Genomic DNA, 22923 nt, shown 5'->3' with positions numbered 1-22923 from the left:
TGCCCCTGAAAACTCCAGGAGTTTGGGAATGTCCAGTATTCTGCAGGATTGGGCCCTTAGGTAGTGAGGCAATCCGTCATTAACAGAAGAGCAAAACTGGCAGAGAAAGGAATTTTACTGTCATGCTTCTGAGAAGTTATTTAAAACACAGAGGGGGAGTTCAAAAAGTAAGTCTGTATCCTAAACTGGTGCAAATCCCTCTAGCTCCATTGACTTCAATAGACCTGTGCCCACTTACACTGGCTGAGGATATGACCCATAGTTTGAATTGGATACGGTGTTCTTTCACTTGGCCTAAAGTGTTGGGTAGGGTTGCTGTGCACCATTTGCCGGCTGACACATTCCACCATAGAGACAGCTGCATTTTGAGTGGGGTGAGCTTTTTCCCTGAATATATAGCTTAAGAACCCAGTCTTGTGAGCTGCCAAGCACACTCCATTAGACTTCAGGAGGGGCCAGTGGTGTTTTGGGTAAAACAGGAGCAAGCCCTCTGCTTTTAAATAGCTTTGGGAAGGAGGAACTTGATGCAAATGTGCTTTGGTGAGGATGGTGACATTAATCAAGTACTGTGTCTCTGTGTCCTTTTAAGGTACATTTTGAAAAGGTGCATCTGTGAACATGTCACCGGAATTAGCTAACTTAGGCAGTGACCAATTCCTCCTCACTTTGCTTTTGATCATTTAGATCTCTGGTTTTTGTGGCTTCCTTAGATTGTCTCAAGCAAGAAGATAACAAGAACGCTACTTCTGGGAAATGGGAAGCCGGCTGGAAAGGGGATGATAACGGTACAGTTACTGATTTATTATATATATTGTGTGTGAATATAGATAATAGACACAGTGTGGTCCGCTTGATAATACACTGGATTGGGACCCCGTAGACCTGAGTTCTATTTTCTGCAAGTCACTTCACCTTTCTGAGCTTCCGTTTCCTCTTCTAGCTTTTGTCTATTTAGATTGTAAGCGTTTTGGGGTAGGGACTGCCTCTTGCCAGGTGTTTGTACAGTGTTTAGTACAATGGGCCCCTTCTCTCAGCTGGGGTCCGGGGGCACTGAAATAACAAAATCTAATCTCTGTGTAAGTACCGAAGTAATATGCTTTTCTTGTCAATGCAAATGGTCTCTCCAAACCTCCGTGAAACAGACTGAGATAAAGGGGTTGATTATATTCCGCTGCTGATAATCAGTGGTTTTATTTGTAGTAAGAGGCCAGAACTTACAACTTAGCAACAGGTCTCTTAGCAACAGCATCTCTCGCCTGATGTACAATCCCCCACGTGGTGGCTTTCCCACTGTTGGTATATTTAGCAATCTTTTCTTTACATGAAGAGGGTAGATTTAGGTCTGATTTTTTACCTCATCTCTCTTTTCTAATATGAACAGTCCCAGTCCTTTTCATCTCTCCTCGTATGGAACAGCTTCCCTACCCTTAATCAGTTTTGTTGCCCTTCTCTGTACCTTTTTCATTTCTCATGTATCTTTTTTGAGATAGCGTGACCAGAACTGCAGGCAGTATTCAAGGTGTGGGCATACCATGGATTTATAGAGTGGCATTCTCATGTTTACTGTCTTATTATCTATCCCTTTCCTAATGGTTGTTAACGTTGATGGGTTTTTTTTAACTTCTACTGCACATTAAGCTGATGTTTTCCGAGAACAATCCACAATGACTCCAAGATCGTTCTTGAGTGGTAACAGCTAACTGAGACCCCATCATTTTGTATGTATAATTGGGTTTACGTTTTCAAATGTGTTGCTTTGCATTTATCTACACTGAATTTTATCTGCCATTTTGTTGCCCGGTCACCCAGTTTTGTGAGATCCCTTTGTAACTCTTCACAGCCTGCTTTGGACTTAACTATCTTGAGTACTTTTGTATCATCTGCAAACTTTGCCACCTCACTGTTTGTTTTTTTCCAGATCATTTGTGAATATGTTGAACAGCACTGATCCCAGTGTAAATCCGTGGGGGACTCCACTATTTACCTCTCTCCAGTCTGAAAACTGACCATTTATTTCTACCCTTTGTTTCCTGTCATTTAACCAGTTACTGATCCAATAGAAAACCATCCCTCTTATCCCATGACTGCTTAGTTTACTTAAGAGCCTTTGGTGAGGGACCTTGTCAAAGGCTTTCAGAAAGTTTATGTACACTATATCCACTGGATCGCCCTTGTCAGCATGTTTGTTGACCCCCTCAAAGAATTCTGATAAATAGGTGAGGCATGATTTTCCTTTACGAAAGCCATGTTGACTCTCTCCCAACAAATCATGTTCATCTGTGTGTCTGATAATTCTTTTCTTTACTATAGTTTCAACCAGTTTTCCTGGCACTGAAGTTGCCAGGATTGCTTCTGGAGCCTTTTTAAAAAATCTTAAAAAGGCGAAAGAAAATGCAATGGGAAAATTAATGAGCAGTACCTAATTCACATGTCTTTCCTGATTAAATATCTCTCCACCCCTGCGCTTGGCACTTACTTTGGAAGAATTGAGCCAGATTAAAGGGTCACTTGTCAAGTTTAAAAAAACACATTTGTTTCAAAAAATAATTCCTTATCTCTTGCTAAGACCTTGGATTACTAAAACTGAAAGGGGTTTAAATGTCTAATTCACTCTGTACAATTTATGTAATTTACTATTTTGCATTTAAATCCGGTTGCGCGGTGAAAATAGACTAATTAAACTTAACTTTGCTTCTAGTCCTTTCTCTTTCTGGTTCTCATACATAATGCTGCAGTGGTTAAACAGTGTTGCAATGTTAGCATGGCAAACACTGGAATGCAATAATCTTCCACATAAACAGTAACATGAAAACACCCTACTGTTTTTGGCTCTTGTAAACGTAAAGTTTGGACCAGTGGTGTCCCTTTAACTTTTTAAAGAAAGTATTGTTTCTGTAAAAGTGGTGACTGCATTAGAAGTGCCTAAGGCCGCTATAAGAGATGTTAATGTCAAATGCTGGTCCTGTCTCTTTGGATTTTCCCTCTGTTAATTTAAACTCCCCCACCACCACGTTTGTGGGGATTGAATTTGGGATCTTCGGCACAGGTGTCTTCCACTTAAACTAAAGGCTGCTCGACACTAGACGCCCTACATCCGTGCAGCTGCACTGCTGTAGCGCATCTGGGGAAGACGCTCTGTGCCGACGGGAGAGGCGGCGTAATAAACCCACCCCCACGAGAGATGGTAGCTATGTGTGCGAAAGAATTTCTCCTGCCAACATAGCACTGTCCACACCAGCGCTTAGGTTGGTGTAATTTACGTCGCTTAGGGGGGTGGCTTATTCACACCCCTGAGCGACGTAAGTTATGCCGAAGTATGTGGTAGTGTAGACCTGGCCTAAAGGATTAACTCTGCTAGCAGTAGTAGGCTCTTATCCTCTGGGCCAACCATGAGGAGGTGACACAGAACCCTGAGCCAGCATGTTACGTGAGCAGTAGGTAGTTGCTTAGCAACTAGGTGCTATCTACCTGGCTTTTACTCAAGCATGAGGTATATCCCGGGTATCTCTGCATATGGGTGTTTCTTCTACCAGGTTCCGAGTCCCATATGTCTGGGTGTTCCTAGGGAGATGGAGAGCAGTTGTCTTTAATGGAAGATAGAGCAGGGATATGTTAGTGTCTGTGCTGAAGCAGCTGGCTGCTCCTTTTATTCTCGGAGCTCTTGGTCGCTGTCTGGGAGCTCTTTCTGTTTCAGTCCTGCCAGCCCTCCCGCTGCTCCTCTGGGTTCTGGGTGCGTCTGTCCGAGGGTCCCCTGCCAAGTCTGAATCTCCACATTCCTTTCTGCCCGGCTAGGCTGGCGGCCCTGCTGGCTGGGTCCTTATGCAAATGAAGCCCATGCGAATGCACTGTGCTGTGGAGGGCTTTCGTCTCTCTTCCTGATCAGCAGCTTGAAAGGAATGGTTGAATATGTCGGAAGAGATCTTCATCTCATAGAATCATAGAATAACAGAGTTGGAAGGGACCTCTGGAGGCCATCTAGTCCAACCCCCTGCCCAGAGCAGGACCAATCCCAACTAAATCATCCCAGCCAGGGCTTTGTCAAGCCGGGCCTTAAAAACCGCTAAGGAAGGAGATTCCACCACCTCCCTAGGTAACGCATTCCAGTGTTTCACCACCCTCCTAGTGAAAATTTTTTTCCTAATATCCAACCTAAACCTCCCCCACTGCAACTTGAGACCATTCTCTCTGCCCAGATCGCCCGCCGTGTGTGCAGCCAATCGCCAGTCCAGAAGTGGGGGTAGGGGGTGGGTAAGTAAGGTGGCTATAGAAGGTCCACTGGCAGATGGCATCACTTAGTTATCCTGAGTGCTTCAAACGTTCAAAGTACTGGCCCAAATGTTAACCAGTCCTTACACGTCCCCTGTCCCGTGAGCAGTTGTTTACCCCATGTTACCTAGGGGGAACTGAGGAACGTGGAGTTTAAAGACAGGGTTTACAGAAGCATCTCAGTGACTGAGGGGCACTGTCCCCGTTAATTCACACACTTCCTGAGCCATTCTCCACTCTTGGGAACACACCAGCATCCTCGTAATACCAGTGCCACTGCAAGGGACGGGAACTTGTGCTCCTAAATCATCACGTAGGTGCTTTTGAAATGTCCACCCCTAGTGACTTGGCCAATGTCCCGAGGCTTGTCAGCATCAGAGCTGGGAACTCTCGGTTTCATGAGTAGAACTGGCTGCAACTTGGGATTTTTGGTTCCTGGGATATTTCAAAATTTGACTTAGTTCTGATGTGGAGCTGCGGATCCTGTAATCCCATGTTCCCCAGGACTCCACCAGTAAGCTGGGCAGGGTTCTCTGCAAAAGTCCATCGAACTTGAACCATTCTCGCAAAACATTTCAGGTTTGACAAACCAGCGTTATCCAATGAAAGTGTTGTTGGAAAATTCCTGGCCAGCTCTGCTCACGAGTGATCTGGTTGGTTGAGTGCAATGCTGCGATCGTTCTGTTTCCGGTGTAGTCGTTCACGGGAATTGTGCTTTTTTAACTTTGCTTTCTGCAAGCAGTTGAGAGTGGGTGCTTCAGGTTTGCTTTCCACGAGCTTTTGGGCCAGCAATACCCAGTGGAGACACTCGGGGAAGGCAGACGCAAAGGGAACGCAAATACGACTGGAGTGACTGATTCCAACGTTCTAACAAATATTCATTGGAAAATGTTCATTCCAGTCCAGTATTCGTGCAGGCCTACTGCTAAGTGTATATCAATTGCGATTACCTTCTAAATAGCTAGACCAAAGGGCCACTGAAAAGGATCCGGCCCTTTGAAATTTTTGTGGAGGGGAAGAAATTTAATGCCTAAATCATGTTTAGAGTAAATAGAGAGATTTAGTTAATTAAAGAAGCTGCTTTAAAAAATAAATGGCCCATGCAAAGTGTCCCATGTGTGATAAGGTTGACCTTGGAAACCAAAGATTTAGGTGTCTGTTGCAAATTGTGCGTTGACAAAGCCCCTTCCCTATGTTCAGGGTGTGGAAGAATTTCCAGTGTGTGTGGGTGACGTTGAGAAGCAAAAGGAAGCTAGCAGAGGTATGATGCGTGAATCTGATGGGAAACCTTCTAGCAGTGTGTGTTGGAAGGAGATTTATTTTAATGTTGTGTTTAAGAGGAGAGTGACTGCAGAATGTGTCTGCTGCTCTATTGTTCTGGTAGGTCTAATTAGGAGGAATGGATAAAGGTTCACTTACCCTGAGCACCAGAGCTGGGATTTTTTTAAAAGTATCCAAAGAGAGCCAGCCCCATCCAGCAAGGGTCAGGTTTACACCAAGAGCAGGCATCACAAAAAACACTGCTTCTGGAAAAGTCCAAGACTGACCTGCCATGGAGACTGGAATCCCTTAGAGTTGTGGGCCCCATCTGCTGCCAGTGCTGGGTACCCCTCATGAGCGACCAGAAAACTTGGATCTCTAGGAGAGTCCAGTCTGTGCTTTCGCTAGCTCAAAACTCACATAAATTATTGGTTTTTAAAAGAACCAGAACAAGAGGCCAGTCTGGCATGTGGCAAACAGAACCCCCAGCTGGGGTGTTACATCAGCACTGTATCGTACAGCAGATCCCGTCTCCCAGATGACAGCAAGCAAGTTGGACTAACATGTCTTACCAGCCCGCGTCACCAGTCCGGTTCGGGTTGGGTTTATTCCCTGTGCTTTTCCTTACTGAATGAGACTCTACAGTTCTTGACTTAGCGTTGATCTGGAATAAGTTCAGTGCACACTCCCGGTAGCTCAGCTCAGAGAATTACAGAGTGGCGTTTGCACGCTGATCTGTCCTTTTGATTTATTCTTGCTGCTTTTGGGAAGAGCATCTCTGGCTGACACATCCCTGTATCTTGTGCCTCATGGATTGTCTCAAACTGGGCCTAATACATTGTAGCATACTGCCAAATATGGGACTGAAATACTCTGACCGGTACCTCTGAATTGTCTCCTCTTGGCTGGAGGCTGGTGTGGCCGGACCGTCGGCAGTACCGGGGCTGCAGGTATCAGCGTTGCTGCAGCCGAGGCACGTGAAGCCCCAGAACTGAGAGCTCAAGCCGCCTACGTGGGTCGTCGCTCCTGGGGGCCAGGATGGGGAGGAGAAACTTTCTGCCCAGCTGTAGCAAGCGGGGTTGGCCGGGGTGCATCGTGGTCTGTTCGGGGCGTCTGCATGGAGCCAGGATCTCCTCCATCACTTACCGCTCATGGGGAGTCCGCCTCCTCCCATTCACAGTGGGATGTGATGGCTGTTGTGGCTCGGAGTGAGGCCTGAGCAGGGAAAGTGCAGGAAACTCCTGCTCCGGTTTTCCAGCCAAGGCCCCTGAATCACTTGCTTTGCGCCTCTGAGTTATTCACTCCTCTCTGTGCCCCCTTTGCTTGCCCTTCCGTGACACGGCTCACAAGGAAGACCAGAGCTACCATCCCTATAACCCCCCTCAGCTAACATGGGCCCTCATGGAAGGGACTTTTTCTAAGTCCTTTGTGACGGCTTTGCAGGTTTTCTGGGTAAGTGAAGGCTCCCCCGTGAGCCTGCTGCTTTGGAGACCCCCAGTGGGATGTGCTGCTGCGCGTGAGTCCTTAGAGCCATTCAGAACGGGGATGAAGCAACCTTCTCTGACCCTCCCACTCTCTGGAGTGAGTCACTTTGCCAGCGAGAGACTCCCCACAGATGCTGGGTCACCTACTCTCTCCTCCCACTCCTGTTAATGAGCCAGTGACCTCCCTGTCTCCAACATTTGGCCAATCGCTCTTTCTTGGGGTGCTAAGTCTTTTCAACCAGAGCGTCCCTCCTTTGAATACAGGGGCCAAATTTCCAAGGACCCTTCTTTGAAAAACGTATAGGTGGACCCACGTGTGCCTACAGAATGGGCAGTCATGGGAAAGGGGTAAATTCTCCCCTAAGCTCTGTACAATGCTTGAAGCTTGTGCCAAGGGTTTCGTACCACAATTGGGGCATGGAGCGTACTTCCAGCTGGAAGATCATCTGAATTTGTTTGTAGGTAGGGGGGTTAATTATGTGGGGTTTTCCCCAAGCACGGGCAGGGAAGAGGTGTAAAATAACTTCAGTCCCCAAAGTCACTTATGCAGCTTAACTTCTTATCCAAGGAGATAAGGCTGCCTGGTAACAGAACCTCTCTGCGGCAAAGGTGTGTACTTCCAAAGCAGGAGCAGTGGCTTGTTAGGTTAATAGTTGCAGTGCTTTGAGTCAGACTTGGGATGGGCCCAGAGCGAGCGCAAAATGAAAGGGGAATGTGGAGACGACAAGCGAAAGATACAGCGGGCTCGGGAGCAGCTGCCATTCCCACCCTGCTGCAGCATCTGTGTGCACGGTATCGGGTCCTGCACACTGCCTTCCCAGGTCTTAGCCTTATTAGCAAAGAAATGAATGATATACAGCCTAAATTCCAGCCCCAGCCTTGGCTTTGTGCCCCTTCTGTAGGGCCTTCCATGCTGGACTCTTTTTAATCTTCTGCCCACCATCATTATCCCCACATTAGAGAGAGGAAGTAACTTACTGAAGATCACACAACACATCTGTCACTGAGCCAGGACTAGAACCCAGGTCTCCTGACTCTCAGCCTGATGGCTTATCCATTAAGGCATGCTGCCTCTTCTTAAAGCACTATCTTTAGCCTTCAGCAGCTTTCCAGGCTCCTTACTCATAGGCGTGACCCATTCTCCTTCTAGCTCTGGCCCTTGGACATTGCATGTAGAGGGCAGATAGTGACGTATTTGGTCCTGAGAAGGGTGAAAGATAATTGTGAGAGAGCAGCCCTGCGCTTAGCATCTCCTCCCTGGAGCTGCAGGCAGCCTGTTGTAACGCATTAACCGACAGCGTCTTGGTGCCCCTCTGATGGCCAGACCACCTACAGAGATCAGAGTCTGTTTTCACTTCCAGATATACAGGCCTGGTTCTTGAGCCATTAATGCTTTTAAATCCAGAGGTCCTGGGTTCAGTCCTTGCAACTGACCCATCCACGGGTGTCTTTACACTGCGAAACACGCCAGCCTTGACCGTTCTGTCCATCCTCCGTGAAGCACCCGGTCTCCTGTGTGCTTCCGCAGTGAAATCTTCACTTCTGTGCTGGGCCGTGCAGGGGCCGTGTAGTCCGCTTGAACCACACACAATATGTTTTGTTATTAGGAAGTTCAGCATGTACCATAATACAGTCAGCATCGCCCTAAGCATGCGTGTTGCCTCTGTCTCCTAGAACAGAGGTCTATACTTCAAGTGCTTTCCTCAAATAGTTATTCAGAGGCCATAAATGATGCTCTAACCCAGCTGTCTGAAGAGACACGACAGGCTTTAACTCTCTCCTGCCTCTGCATTTTTCTGAAGCAGTGAGTCCTCTGATTGCTCCTTCTGATGAAAATTGTCCCTTGATTTCCCAAGTTTCGTAATGACCTAGATGTGATTATACTTCCTCTTAAACACTCATGCAGGGATCTTTCACCAGGGAACGCTCTGAAATATTATCGTACTAATACAAATCAAAATGTGTGTATTTCTGCCGTTCAGAGTTCCCCAGAGCTTGAGTGTCTTCAGCTGCTGTTTCATCCCCCTGTGTTCTGCCATGGCCGCCCGCCGCAACGCCAGGAGTTTGTCGTGCCTGGTAATACCCTCTGCCACACATTGGCAGTGGCGCTAGGCAGCAGGATGCAGGGGAAGAGGATGGGTTGGGAGGGGGACAGCTCTTAGAGGAGGATGAAACTTTAAAAAAATAAAAAACAAAACCAGCAGTAGTGATTCGGACAATCGCTGGCAACATAAATGACTTTATATTTTTTTGTTATAAAACGTTCCCTTTCTTAAAATACCAAGAAACACATTAGAGCATATTCCAGGCAAAACCAGCCCACTGGTGTTCGGCAGTGAAAGCCATTTTGAAGTTTATAGGAGGGTAAAAAAATGCCTCTTTAACTCCTTGTGTGCTGGGCTACATTCATGCCTGGTATAACTTGAGTAGCAACAATGGATGGTTTTGGCCCTTGGGGCCAGATCCTCAGCTGGTGAAAATTGGTGTCCACTGACTTACAGTCGTGACAGGTCTGTCCCGTCGTATGTGATAGCCTCATAAACTGAAAGCAGGTTAGAAAGTTTGCCTCTGAGGAATCCAATTGATCTAGCTGGGAGCAGGAACTGAACTTTTGCATCAGTTTAGACCTCTCAGATGCTGGGATGATGAATGGAAATGCAGGTTCTACCCAAAGTCATAGATACGGTTGGGTAAACAATTTGCATTTGCAGAGAAGACCCAGTCGGGCTTAACTTTCTAATGTCTAGGATCCTTTTGTATGACATTAATGAAAGACAAGGTGGGTGAGGTAATATCTGTTACTGGACCAAATTCTGTTGGTGAGAGAGACAGGCTTTTGAGCTAACACAGAGCTCTTCTTCAGGTCTCTCTCACCAACAGAAGTTGATCCTGATGTAGAGGCTGGCCCCGGGTTCCCCTACAAGTCACTACTGGAGTGGCACACTAGGGATAGCCCTTTTAGAGGCGACTGGAAGCAGACGTTGATGTTACCCCAGAAGGGGGGAGAACTTCAATGTGACTTAGCCGGAGGGCTAAGCCATGAAGAGAAAAGAGCTGCAGCTCCTGGCTCATGAGAAGCCACAGAGTAAGTGAGGGGAATGATGGGCTGAGTAACTGCAGGAAGTGGCATCAGACCAGATGGCAGAGCTAATTCCCTAGATGAGCCACAAGGAAGCACCGTTGAGCAGTTAGTAGAGGTGATCCCGTCACAATACCCCAAATTAAAAAAAAACAAACATTGAGGACCAAAAAAGTGCAAGTATGGTTAAACAGCAGAGCAAAAGAGGCGGTTAGACATCCTTTAAAAATTGAAAGTCAAATTCTACGGAGGAAAATAGAAAGGAACATGAACTCTGGCAGGTCAAAGGTAAGAGTTTAATTAGGCAGGCCAAAAAAGACTTTGACGAGCAACTAGCAAAGGACACAAAAGCTAACAGAAAACTTTTTTTTAAGTACATCAGAAGCAGGAAGCCGGCCAAATGATCAGTGGGGCCACTGGACAATCAAGGTGCTAAAGGAGCCCTCAAGGAAGATGAGACCATTGCGGAGAAGCTAGACGAATTCTTTGCATTGGTCTGGAGAGGATGTGGGAGAGATTCCCACGCCTGAGCCATTCTTTTTAGCTGATCAATCTGAGGAACCGTCTCCGATTGAGATGTCAGTGGAGGAGGTTTTGGAACAAATTGATAGATTAAGCAATAGTAAGTCACCAGGACCTGATGGTTGTCACTCAAAAGTTCTGAAGTGACTCAAATATGAAATTACAGAACTACTAACTGTGTTACAGATGACTGGAGGATACCTAATGTAATGATTTTTAAAAAAGGCTGCAGAAGCAATCCTGGTGATTACAGGCCAGTAAACCTAACTTCAGTACCAGGGGAAATGGTTGAAACTATAGTAAAGAAAAGAATTGTGAGACACGTAGACGAACGTGATATGTTGGGGAGGAGTCAACATGGCTTTTGTAAAGGGAAATTAAGCCTCACCAATCTATTAAAATTGGTGGGGGGTGAGGGGGGCTCAACAAACATGTGGACTAGGTGATCCAGTTTACACAGTGTATTTGGACTTTCAGAAAGCCTCAGCATATTCATAAATGCTCTGGAAAAAATGATCTTATGTAAACAGTGAGGAGGCAAAGTTTGCAGATGATATAAAATTACTCATGATAGCTAAGTTCAAAGCAGACTGCAGAGAATTACAAAGGAATCTTGCAAAACTGAGTGACTGGGCAACAAAATGGCAGATGAAATTAAATGTTGGTCAATGAAAAGTAATGAACATTGGAAAACATAATCCCAACTACACATACAAAATGATGGGGTCTAAATTAGCTGTTGCCACTCAGGAAAGAGATCTTGGAGTCCTCGTGGATAGTTTTCTGAAAACATCAGCGTAATGAGCAGCAGCAGTCAAAAAAGCGAACAGAATGTTAAGAACCATTAGGAAAGGGATACATAATAAGATAGAAAATGTCATCATGCCACTGTATAAATCCGTGGTACGCTCACACCCTGAATACTGCATATGGTTCTGGTCGCCCCATCTGAAAAAAGATAGGTTAGAACTGGAAAAGGTACAGAGAAGGGCGACAAAAATGCGTAGGGGTATGGAACAGCTTCCATATGAGGAGAGATTAAAAAGAGTGGGACTGATCAGCTTAGAAAAGAGATGACTAAGGGGAGAGATATGACAGAGGTCTCTAAAATCGTGAACGGTGTGGAGAAAGTGAATAAGGAAGTGTTACTTATCCTTTCACATAACACAAGAACTAGGGGTCACCCAATGAAATTAATAGGCAACAGGTTTAAAACGAACAAAAGGAAGTACTTCTTCACACAACACACAGTCAACCTGTGGAACTTGTCAGGGGATGTTGTGAAGGCCAAAATTATAGCTGGATTCACAAAAGAATCTGATAAATTCATGAAGGATAGGTCCATCGATGGCTATTAGCCAAGATGGTCAGGGACTGAACTCTACGCTCTGGGTGTCCCTAAACCTCTGACTTCCAAAAGCTGGGAGTGGATGACAGGGGTTGATGGATCTGTCAGACGACAGGATACTGGGCTGGATAGACAATTGGTCTGACCCAATATGTCTGTTCTTATGATGATAACCAGCTCCGCTTGGCTCAAGCCCTACAAAAGTTCCATAACTCTCTGTTTTTATTCTAATCGTTTTGGGAAGCAAAGGTTGTTGGAGAAAAAGAGCTATTTTCAATGTCACTTTTCCAAGGCTAGGGCAGGAGGTGAATTGAGGGGGGAAATGCAACATATTGCCTTGATGCCAGCGATATTATTCCCGTGGAATTATTTTTCTTTCTACCAGTTTGATTTCACAGAAGCTTTTTGGGTGAAATCTAAATGGGACAAAAGAGAAAATGGCCCAACATGCATTTGCAAATGGATGCAATGTTTGAGTTATGGATGTTCTACTGAAGCGTGACGTGGGAAGACTAGAGAACAGAGCGAGTCAGCCATCTGGTCAGATCTTCTGTGGAGTGGGAAAGTGGGAGGCAGGGATTCTGGAAATAAGTGTTAGGCGGATGGACTGAAGTAACTCAGCAGCTGAGCAACAAAGAACCAGTTTCTTTAGGCTATAGGGGTAAAGGAGACTAGATTTCAGTTTTAAGTTTCAAAGACAGCAAGCAGTACTAGTGAGGAGTAGTGAAGGGGAAGAAAAGTACCTTGATGGTTCCTTCTGACTCCCCCATATCTCCTTCTGAATCCTAGTAGCAACACTTGGAGGCCCATCCTGCAACTGGGTCTGTCTGAGTTCAGTGGGGCTGCATATGGGTGAATGGATGCAGACATTTGTATCCAATTGCAGGATCAGGGCCATAGATGGTTTTAATTATGGGTCATGTGTATAAATCAACCTTGTAAATTTCTCCGTTGAGTGACGAGTTGATGGTTTTTATAAACTCAATAGTCTTTTTTTGTTTTTTGGTTTAACAATTATAGTAAAAGGCTGGAGGGACATAGACGTGTGTCTGGACTGGTAAAATTACCTACAGTTTGACAAGGGTGGTATTAGTCTTAACTCTGGCTGTATTTTTAGACTATGTAATGAGTTTATTTGAGAACAGGTTTTGTGCAGCTTGCAGTGATGCAGCTCATGCTAAATAGTAAATGATTAAACAAACAAAACAAGGCCTAACATGCTCTCTCGTAGTTTTGGCTTTGGAATCTCTTGTGCAATTAATCAGTGAATTTAATTTTCATTCTAAAAAATAAATAAAATGTTCTCTTGTCTTTCAGATAGCTGCCCAAGAGCTGTCAGATAACAGAGTGATCACTCTGAGCATGGCTGGCAGAAAACTGGATAAAAAGGTGTGTGGGCATTTTATTCCCAACGTGCAAACGTTTAAACCTCTTTATCTGCTATGGGATCCTGAAAATCATTCCTTGTAAAGGGATCAATGACTCACGATACCCTAATGGATAGAGCATTGGACTGGGACTCAATAGACCTGAGGTCCATTTCCATCTCTATCATTGGTCTGCTGGGTACTGGGGCAAGTCATTTTGTCTCCCTGTACCTCAGTTTCCCCATCTGTAAAATGGGGGTACTGATGTCCTTTGAAAATTGCTTTGAGATCTGCTGATGAAAAGGGCTGCAGTGGGGTGGAGCTGTGACCCTGGGATCAGTCGAGGGACTGGACGGGGACAGGGACTGAGGACCTCTCGAGGTCCCTTCCAGTTTTAGGGTTTGCTCATGCATTGTTGCTGTTGCCCCTTTCCTTCCTTTCTCTATCGGCTTTGTTGAGTGTTTTGTCTTTTGAGGGTATTAAGCAGCACACGCATTTCCCTCTAACCATTCCGGGTCAGGTTCTGATCCCTTTACTCACTGAGTAATGCCTTTCTCCACAAGTAATGCCATTGATGGGAAGTAGACTGCTCATGGATTAAATTGTGGGTTTTGGCTGTAATGAACAGTGTCAATATGGTTCTCTATGGCCAGTGTGAGTGTACCTATAAATACTCTCTCTGCATACACACAGAGCGTGTGCGTCTATAAACTGGCAGGAAACAAGCAGCTCTTTATCGGGGGGTGGGATCTAAAGCTAGAGTGAAAGTTGGTAACAAACAAGCATCGGCGTGTCTCCCAGAGTAATTCATGATCTGTCTGTCAAGGCTGATGTGGTTTGCTCTAGAGAAACCATAAAGGGTTTGCTCTGTTCGCTCCTTATTGCGGTGTATATCTTTTCATTCCTGGATGTTTGTGCATTTTTAAATTTCTTTTTAACACGTTAGATGTTTTTCTAAACCTGAACTCAGCTGCATGGTTTCCCGTTGCATGTGGAATGGAATGCGGCATGCATGCAGGGGGAGGCATAGCTCAGTGGTTTGAGCACTGGCCTGCTGAACCCAGAATTGTAAGTTCAACCCTTGAGGGGGCCATTTAGGGATCTGGGGCAAAAATCTGTCAGGGACAGTACTTGGTCCTGCTAGTGAAGGCAGGGGACTGGACTTGATGACCTTTCAAGGTCCCTTCCAGTTCTGTGAGATGGGTATATCTCCATATAATGCATATTCTCTATAGAATCCACTCGGCATGTTGCTGTTAGGATTGTGAATGTGAAATTGCACACGGAAACGTGTTTTTTGCATTTGTTGAATTTATGCATTTCTCTGGGCTTCTAGGTAAAATAGTTACCTGCAGGCTTGTTTGGCTGCAAGAGTTTAATGTAATGCTTCCTAAATATACCTCTGCCGTGCAAGTCTTCAGGATTGCACAGCATTTTAGCTTCACGGCTCCCAATAAAGTTTGTGAGCTCTTTCATAAAGACAGACCCTCTCCCTGTGCTTTTGAAAATGTGGGGCTTGGAGACCTTCTTACGATAGCCAGTGTTACTCTTCGTTTGAGTGGTGTCCCTAACAATGTAAGGACTGGAGCTTGGAGCTTTTCCCGTCTGCGTAGGTACTCCACTTCCTGTACTAGGGTCTGGTCTAAGCAGAGTGGTTGAACTGAAAGTGGGATTTTAAACCGGTGTAATTAAATTGTTGCAACAGGGTGTGTGGACATTCTTAAATTGATTTACACCTGTCTATTGTCAGTTTAGCTGCCTTCCATTAAATATACAGGGACAACCTAACTTGCTAGAAATTTGAAACTGCTACAAATGTGTCCACACTTCTGAAGACAAGTCCTAAGAGTTTAGGTGTGAGTTTCAAGAGGGCTTAGCATTGCTGTAACACTGTGCCCATCACATCAGTGGAGTTTTATCATTGACTTCAAATAGGAGCAGAGCCAGACTAACGCTGAGAGCTTTTGAAAACCACACCCTTAATACTTACAACGTGCAGGTCAAAATAAATACAAGACCAGTCTCTTTTATATCAGTACTCCCATTCTAGGTGCTTATTACCAATCTGATCAGTTAATCTTGTAAAAATTGCTAGGGGATATTTAATAACCATGTATTGTCACTTTAATTCTGTGTTATATTCTTCCCTGCAGAAGATAACTAGGACTATGAAGTCCTCTAACTTGTTGTGGAGAGTGTCATTTTCCTTTTGCAGGGTGTCCCGTGCCTGAGCATCATACAGAGGAATGGAAATAATTGTATAACCCGTATTGCATTTTTCCACAGGACCTGTTTGGAAAGTCAGATCCATTTCTAGAGTTTTATAAACCAGGCGATGACGGGAAATGGATGCTGGTCCACAGAACAGAGGTGAGTTGGACTAGTATTTGAGGTTTTAGGTTAGCCACTTGGTACCTTTTTTGTCCTTAACCTTTTTTTCTGATAGTATCACTGATCAGAGGTGAGAGGGCAGGTGAACCTTGTTGTAAGTCCATTTCTTTGCCTACCCATGTCCAGCTGAGACTGTTTGACTTGGAAAGTGGGAGACTTGGTGGTGGTCAGAGTTGCAGCAAGTAAGCTAAACATATAATTGAGGTTTTTAAGAGCAGGTTAGACAATCACCTGTCAGGGATGGTCTAGATAATACTTAGTCCTGCCATGAGTGCAGGGGACTGGACTAGATGACCTCTCAAAGTACATTCCAGTCCTGCGATTCTATGATTCTATAATCAAGGTATTTTTAGGGCTTCTGGGGCTTGGGGGTGGAGGTTATTTTTAGCAATTTTTAACTCTGTGTAGAAGTGCAAAGACTGGGTTTTCTTCAGGGCTTTCTCTTTGTATGGACTGTAACTGGTAATATGTTCTGCACATTACTCATTACAGTCGTTTTTACTGTAATGAATAATCTCTGTAATGTTCCCTAGCATGCTTTAATTTAATGTAATACTGTTTCAAATGGTACTACGTTAAAGTGCACTAGAGAACGTTGAGTGCGCATCAGCAGGATCTGCACAGTCCAATTAATGCGTAACATGTTGGTACAGTTTAGAAATCACACCCCTGTAGTCCACATTACTGCTTCATGTGGACAGGCCCTTAGATACAAGTCACCATTTCCGGGGTTTTCTCAGTGTTCATTGGATATACAGATTTCATTTGTTTTTGTGGGGGGAGGGGGTTTCCTGGGTATTTATCAGTTAAAACTGACCATCAGAAACCCTAATTATTTAAATGTTGTAGCTATGCAGAGCACTTTGGAGAGAAGAGATTCCCCCTGGCCCAAAGAGTCCATGACTTGAATTCCATCAAACGAAGCACAGGGTAACAATATACAGATAGGAGGGTGTGGAGGCCTGATTAGAGGGGAGACCAACTTAGGCTTCATGTAAGAAATGTGTCTTAAGGAGGTGGAGCGGATGCACTGCAGTCAGGAGCACGGTTCCAGTTATAAGGGGCAGCCTGAATGAATCCAAGCGAGGAAGGGGAAGACGGAAGGACTGGTAAAGTGAATGGATTGGGAGGGGACGGTGGAGTAGGACTGCAGAAGACCAGAGCTGGAAGAGGGGTCAAGAGTGTAGAGCCATGGAGAAGAGGGGGTTGAACCTGAGGTAAAAACAAAGAGCCCAGGCAAGGACTCAAGGTGGGATAATGTAGCTGGAGCAGCAAAAGTAGGAGAAGCAGTAGGATTTTCGATAAACTGGAAAGGGGAGAAGCAGGCTGGTCACGTTAATCCTGGTGAGAGGTGACCACGACGGAACAAGGGTCGCAGCAGTAGGTAAGGGACCCATTTAATTTAGCATTAAAATGTGCTAATTGAGGAGGCGTTGGGTCAGATCCTCAGCTGGCATGAAAGAGCACAGCTCTGTGGACTTAAGTGGAGTGACACCAATGCACACCAGCTCAGCATCTGGCCCATTGTCTTGAGTCTAGAGCATTGGACTAAGGAGACGGGTTTGTATTTTTGACTTTGCCACTACCTCTGTCTGACCTTGGGCAATTCAGTCCCCTTTCTGTGCCTCAGTTTCCCCATGTGTAAAAGGGGATCATGCTTGTAAGTCATCAACTTGTGTTTTAAAATAAATAAATAAATAAATAAAGCCCTGTACAAGTACAAAACGCTTTGGGCTAAATCCTCATCTGGTGTAAATCGGCATAGTTTGAATAACTTCAGGGGAGCTACGCTGACCTTACCCCATCTGTCACAGGTGGGAATATTTCCTGTTCATTTACATCAAAGTTAGCTTTGGTTGTACCGGTTCTGGGTGCGGGCTGGGGCTTTTGCGTGTAAAGGACAAGCAGCAACAAGGCTGTGGGAGGAGAACGTGTGTTTGTGCGTTACCCTGTACGCACCGAATGTGGCTGCAGACCCGCTGTGGGTTGGAACCTAATGAGAGGGCCGCAGATGAAAGCTCTGGCTGGCACCTGGGCGAGGGGAATTGAGGCCGTTTTCCCACCTGTATGGTACAGCTGTGCCGAAGCTCTGGACTCACTGACAAATGACGCTGAGAGGATGTTTGCTGAGGTGCCAAGCCTTTTCTCTCAGCTTCACTGTTTAGCACAGTGGTTGCAAGAGTCAGGTGAGGGAGACACGAGAGGAAACAACAAGGATCTTCTGCTTTTCCCCCACCCCCAAAGCTCATTTCAAAGGTAATGGCTGCTGCTTACGCATGGCTCTCGCCACTTAGCAAAGAAGGGAAGGGGGACAGTTAACTGACAGCTTCGCTATGACAACAGGGTCTGGACACAATTTCTCTCAGCTTTTGAGGATTTAATTGAGGCTCTGTTATGGCAGGTTAGTTCTTTCAGGGAACCTCACCGCTTGGCTTTCTGTCCTTGTGTTCCTGGTGGGGAAATGGCCAGTTAGGCCCTGATTCAGCAAAAGCATTTAAGCAGGTGCTGAAGTCTCATTGAGTTCAATGGGACTAAGGCCGTGTCTCCATGGGGGAAATTGCATGACATAGTGTGACATACCAGGGTACAGTCCAGACTAATCGCCACAACTGTGGGTGCCGTACAATACCTTGCGGAAGTAGCTCCCACCTGGGCCACTCCCAAACAGCCTTCCATCATATAAGCCCCACCCTGAGTGTTTGTGTGGTGCAGCCTGCCATCCACGCTTGGGTTACACTCTGGCTCTCACCAGCCTTGGTTATGTGGCAGGGTGACTCCTACACACCCCCAGTCTTAGATTTTCCCCCAGAGATGTATGTCCTGTACTGCTCCTGGACAATACAAATTATATTAAGTCCTTTATTCCTTTAAGAGAATAACATGCACACAATTTGTCAGCCTCCATGGCATTTCCTGGACACTTCAATTTAAACACACTGTATTGGATAAAACAATAAAACAAGTTTATCAACTACAAGGAACTAAATTTTAAGTGAGTACAAGTAATGAGGCATAAAAGTCCGAAATGGTTTCAAGAATAATAAAGATAAGACGTATATGAATACCTAATTTAACAAACTATATCAGATTGAAGCAACGTTTCTTACCACATGCTTCTGGCAGTCTTACTTACCAAACCCTGTAGCTGGGGACCCCTTCCCCCAGAGTCCAGCGAATGCTTCCTTCGTTGCTTCAGGTGCCATGAATACGATGGGCCGGGAGAGAAAGAGGGGTGCGTTGGGGTGTGAGTTCCTCCTTTTTATAGTTCCAATCCCTCTCTTGAAAAACATTTCCAGCTGGGCACCGGGAGACAAAGAGTCTATGTGGACGGATGTTCCCTGTTGCTTTTTCCCCCTCACCTGTTCGAGCTTTCTTTGTGTCCCTTCCTGCTTGATGGTTCTGTTTACTGCTTAAGTGCAAAGTAAGTAGAGCACATGTTCCTCTGTTTAGGACAGAGCTCTTTGCCGGCCTCAGTTTGGGCAGGGTTGTGAGGTGAGGTAAAGATCACCATAGTATGACTTCATACACAGTGTTGCCATGTGTATGTTGTCAGGACTATACTTACCAGCAAATTATGAATTTTCAGTTGATACCTCACAAGGCATGCCTTGTACAAAAATGATTACAGTAGCTTGCAGGATGTGAACATGGTTACATTCTGCCACATGCAGCCCCTGCGGTATAATTTAGCTATGCTGGAATAGCTCCCTGTGTGGATGCCCTATTTGTCATGAACTATGGGTTCCTTCAGTTGATCCTCGGGCTAGCTGGCTCAGTCCTTGGGCCAGTAAATGAGCCCAGCTGGGCTTCAGCAGCGTCCCCTTATGGGCTGGGCTGCCCGATTGGCTTCAAGGTGCCCACAGTTCTGCCTTGGAGTTCAGCAGTAGCAGCAGGCCACTGGCTGGTCTACACTTCGCCCACAGCCGTGATCGCTCCTGCTCCAGCATTGTTCCCAGTCTTGTCCCTGCCCTGCTCCGGTCCACACCAGTCCTGCTCAGATCCTGACCCCGGGCTGTGACCCTCCAGGTGCCTGGCTGTGCTCTGACCACAAGGCCTCACCACCATGGCTCCAATCCATGACACTATTCCAGAATAATTAGCAGAGTCATTATTGCTAGAACAGTGTGTCTGCACAGGAAGCTATTCTGTAATGGCTCTTTCTGCAATAGCTTTGCCTATATTTGGCCTGTATGTGTAGGGGCTTTTCAAAGATATTTTCAAACTTAATATATTGATCCCTAATGTGGAAAGAGCATATTATAACAGTTTTTGACTATCTAGGAAATTCAGTTGTCCCTACACTACATCACACAGCTCCTCAAAACTTAATAATGACAGTGGGAATAGAATTCAAATCCCACAAAAGCACCCTGCCATTTGAGCTAAAGGGGAATCTCCACTATTTTCTGTATATGGCCTATGACACACAGTTGTGCTGTCCTAATTCTAATTCCGATGCTGCAGACATATACTAGCCAGTTTGTTGAAATATTATTGTGTATTTGGGTGTAATGGGCCACTTCTTTGTATGATTCCGTAATACAAAATGCATAATTAAAAGGACAAAATGGACTAGTCTGAAAAGCATTAGTTATTCTAGGCTATCAATCACTTTTCAGAACTTGGGTTCACAACTTTTTTCTTCTTCTTCTGGAGGGTGAAATCTAGTTAATAGACTTGATTTGTTGCGAGCAAAAGGGGAGGGAAATACTGTTTATAGGAAAAATTCGTGGTGTGAGTAAGGAAATGGTGGAAGTATCTGAAACAGACCTTGTTCCATACTTCCGCTCTGTGATTTGTGCTGGTCTTTTGAGAGCTGTTTGGATTTATTTATTTTTTTTAATTAAAAAAGGAATACAAACATTTTCCAATTTGTTGACCACTTGTAGTCATTCTCTTACCTTGACTTCAGCCAGAGCAGCAGATACTTGGTGCTTCTCAAAAACGTTTCAAGTTGGGCACTCAAAATCCGAGGCTGCTTTTGAAAATGTTGGCCAAGGCTCTTAAACTAAAGGACAGAATAATCAGTACAGATCCCATGACTGCTGAAGCCCAGGGTAAACAGAGAATTTCAAACCCAGGGACCATCCGTTCAGACCTCAGATGAATGGAAAAATAGAGCTGGCTGGGAATTTTGGAATAATTTTCTGACCCAGTGCACCTCTCTTACAAAACTGAAATTTTCCATGGGAAAACTCGATTTCTGTTTGTTGGCCAGCTCGACTCAAACACATGTTTTTAGTGAGTCCCATTTGACTGGTGGTCGGCCACTTGGCGGTGTGTGTTCATTATCTGCTGCAAATTTCATTGGGAAACCGGAGATGAAATAAAACACATGGTTTGCGAAGCTTAGTCCGTACACGGCAATGGAATCTATTGAAGCTTTATTTCCTTTTAGCAGCTTGGGGGGGGGGGGGGGGAAGGAGGGGGAAAAGGGGAGGGGGGAACTGTGCACGTTTTGAAGGGCTTAAATAACGTCCCACTTAACAGCCCGGAAAATAAACGGCTGCTCTCAACGGAATTCCAAATGACTGAAATATCTAGATTCTCTTTTTGGCGGGGGGGGGGGAGGGGAGTACCAGAAATAAAGTGATCGCCGGTTCCTATGGGCTGCAGCTTTTGATATGTTCGTGGCTATTAGTCTGAGCCCATTTAGTAGCAGAGGTGTCTGCTGTGGTAGGGTAATGCCGTCGTTAGCGTGTTTTAAAATAAGGTGCGAATCCCCAGCTGGGTGCCATCTGGTGAAATAATCATTGATCCTTTCATAGACACCCACCTCAAAGACCTGGTGTCTGGCGGCATACGGGCACCATACAGTTTGTATTCTTAATGTGCGTGGGTTCCCCCACCCTCCCGATCTTTCCAACCTGATGTAGGAGGTGTTTACAAATCCTTCATTAAACTGTGCTCTTAATGTCAGTTTTTTTTTCCTGTTCCCTAACGAGGGACTGTCTGCATCACCCATCGTTGCAAAATAAAAGCCAGTCCTTGGTTCCCGTCGCTAGTTGCTGACAAAGCTCACCCTATCCTGCAGGAGCAATGCGAATCCTGATTGTAACCAAACCGAAATGCTCTGGTTGCAGTGGAAGCCACTTGATGGCTTTGGAGAAAGCAAAATTTTCATGTATAAATAGGCAATTAACTACCATACATATTTAGCGTTCACCTTTCTGCATGGCTGAAAACCTGCTATGCGTGTATCCTTAAGGAATGGGAAGTGTATTAATCGAAAGACGTGTGGAAAAATACAGTCTTAATCTTACCTGCTAGCTTTTCAAAGGCGAGGCTGAAGGCAAGTTTTCTTTGCTTGTGAAGCCTGCTGTTTGGTGTGTGTTACAGCGACTGGTTGTTCTCGAGGTAGGACAAGAAGTAATCAGCATAGTTTGCAGCAAGGGTGATTTAGGTTGTGTATTTAAAACTTTTTAACCCTAAGGACAGTTAAGCATTGGATCAGGTTACCACGGGAGGTTGTGGAATCCCCATCTTTGGAAGTTTTTAAGAACAGGTTGGACAAACACCTGTCCGGGATGGTCTAGGTTTACTTGTTCCTGCCTCAGCACAGGGGGCTGGACTAGATGACCTCCTCCCTACACTTCTGTGATGCACCCCTCAGTGCTGGTTCTATGTGAGTGTCCTATAGCTCCGAGTTGGGAGATTGGTTCTTTAGCTCCTTTGCTATAGAGGCTTATGCTCTTAACTCTGGAAGTCCCAGCGTCAACCATGGGTGATGACTAAGATGATAGACATTAGATCTGCCTGGGTTTAGACTTTGATGTGAAATGCTACAAAATTGTGTCCTGACCAACAGGAAAGGTTTCCAAGCAAGAAACTGCCATTTCTGAGGCCACTTAAGCTGAATTTCAACAAAGGACTGGCAATGTGGACCAGACCGATGGTACGGTGTCTGTGATAACCACCATGACTGGGCGAGGCTGCTCCCCAGTAATGCAGTGGAGCGCCTCTGACATCAGCAGAGCTATGCCAACCTTATGCCAGTTATCTGTTGAAAGTTGCTGAAAACATGTCTCCAGCCTTTACTTTGTGTTCAACCCTTCGCTTCCACTGGCTCATTCTAATTGAACCGTTTTCCTTCTTTCCCAAACCGCAGGTGATTAAGTACACGTTGGATCCCGTGTGGAAGCCGTTCACTGTGCCTTTAGTGTCGCTGTGTGATGGAGATGTAGAAAAGCTGATCAAGGTAACTGT

At 45.4% G+C, this 22923-nt stretch overlaps 1 protein-coding gene across 2 annotated transcripts in view; it reads left to right on the top strand.

Moving 5' to 3' along the window:
• Window positions 1-22923, top strand: part of CPNE2 (copine 2) — a 160942-nt gene that overhangs the window by 70986 nt on the left and 67033 nt on the right. For both annotated transcript variants that reach the window (XM_048816708.2, XM_048816707.2), the window contains exons 4-7: window positions 711-785; window positions 13277-13348; window positions 15613-15696; window positions 22826-22915. In XM_048816708.2, the coding sequence (XP_048672665.1) occupies window positions 711-785; window positions 13277-13348; window positions 15613-15696; window positions 22826-22915 (321 nt within the window). The remainder of the gene's footprint in view (window positions 1-710; window positions 786-13276; window positions 13349-15612; window positions 15697-22825; window positions 22916-22923) is intronic.

Source organism: Caretta caretta, chromosome 12 (genome assembly GCF_965140235.1).
Source record: "Caretta caretta isolate rCarCar2 chromosome 12, rCarCar1.hap1, whole genome shotgun sequence".
Classification (NCBI taxonomy): Eukaryota; Metazoa; Chordata; order Testudines; family Cheloniidae; genus Caretta; species Caretta caretta.
The sequence above is the reverse complement of the archived record's forward strand: the minus strand, read 5'-3'. Positions and strand labels throughout refer to the sequence as shown.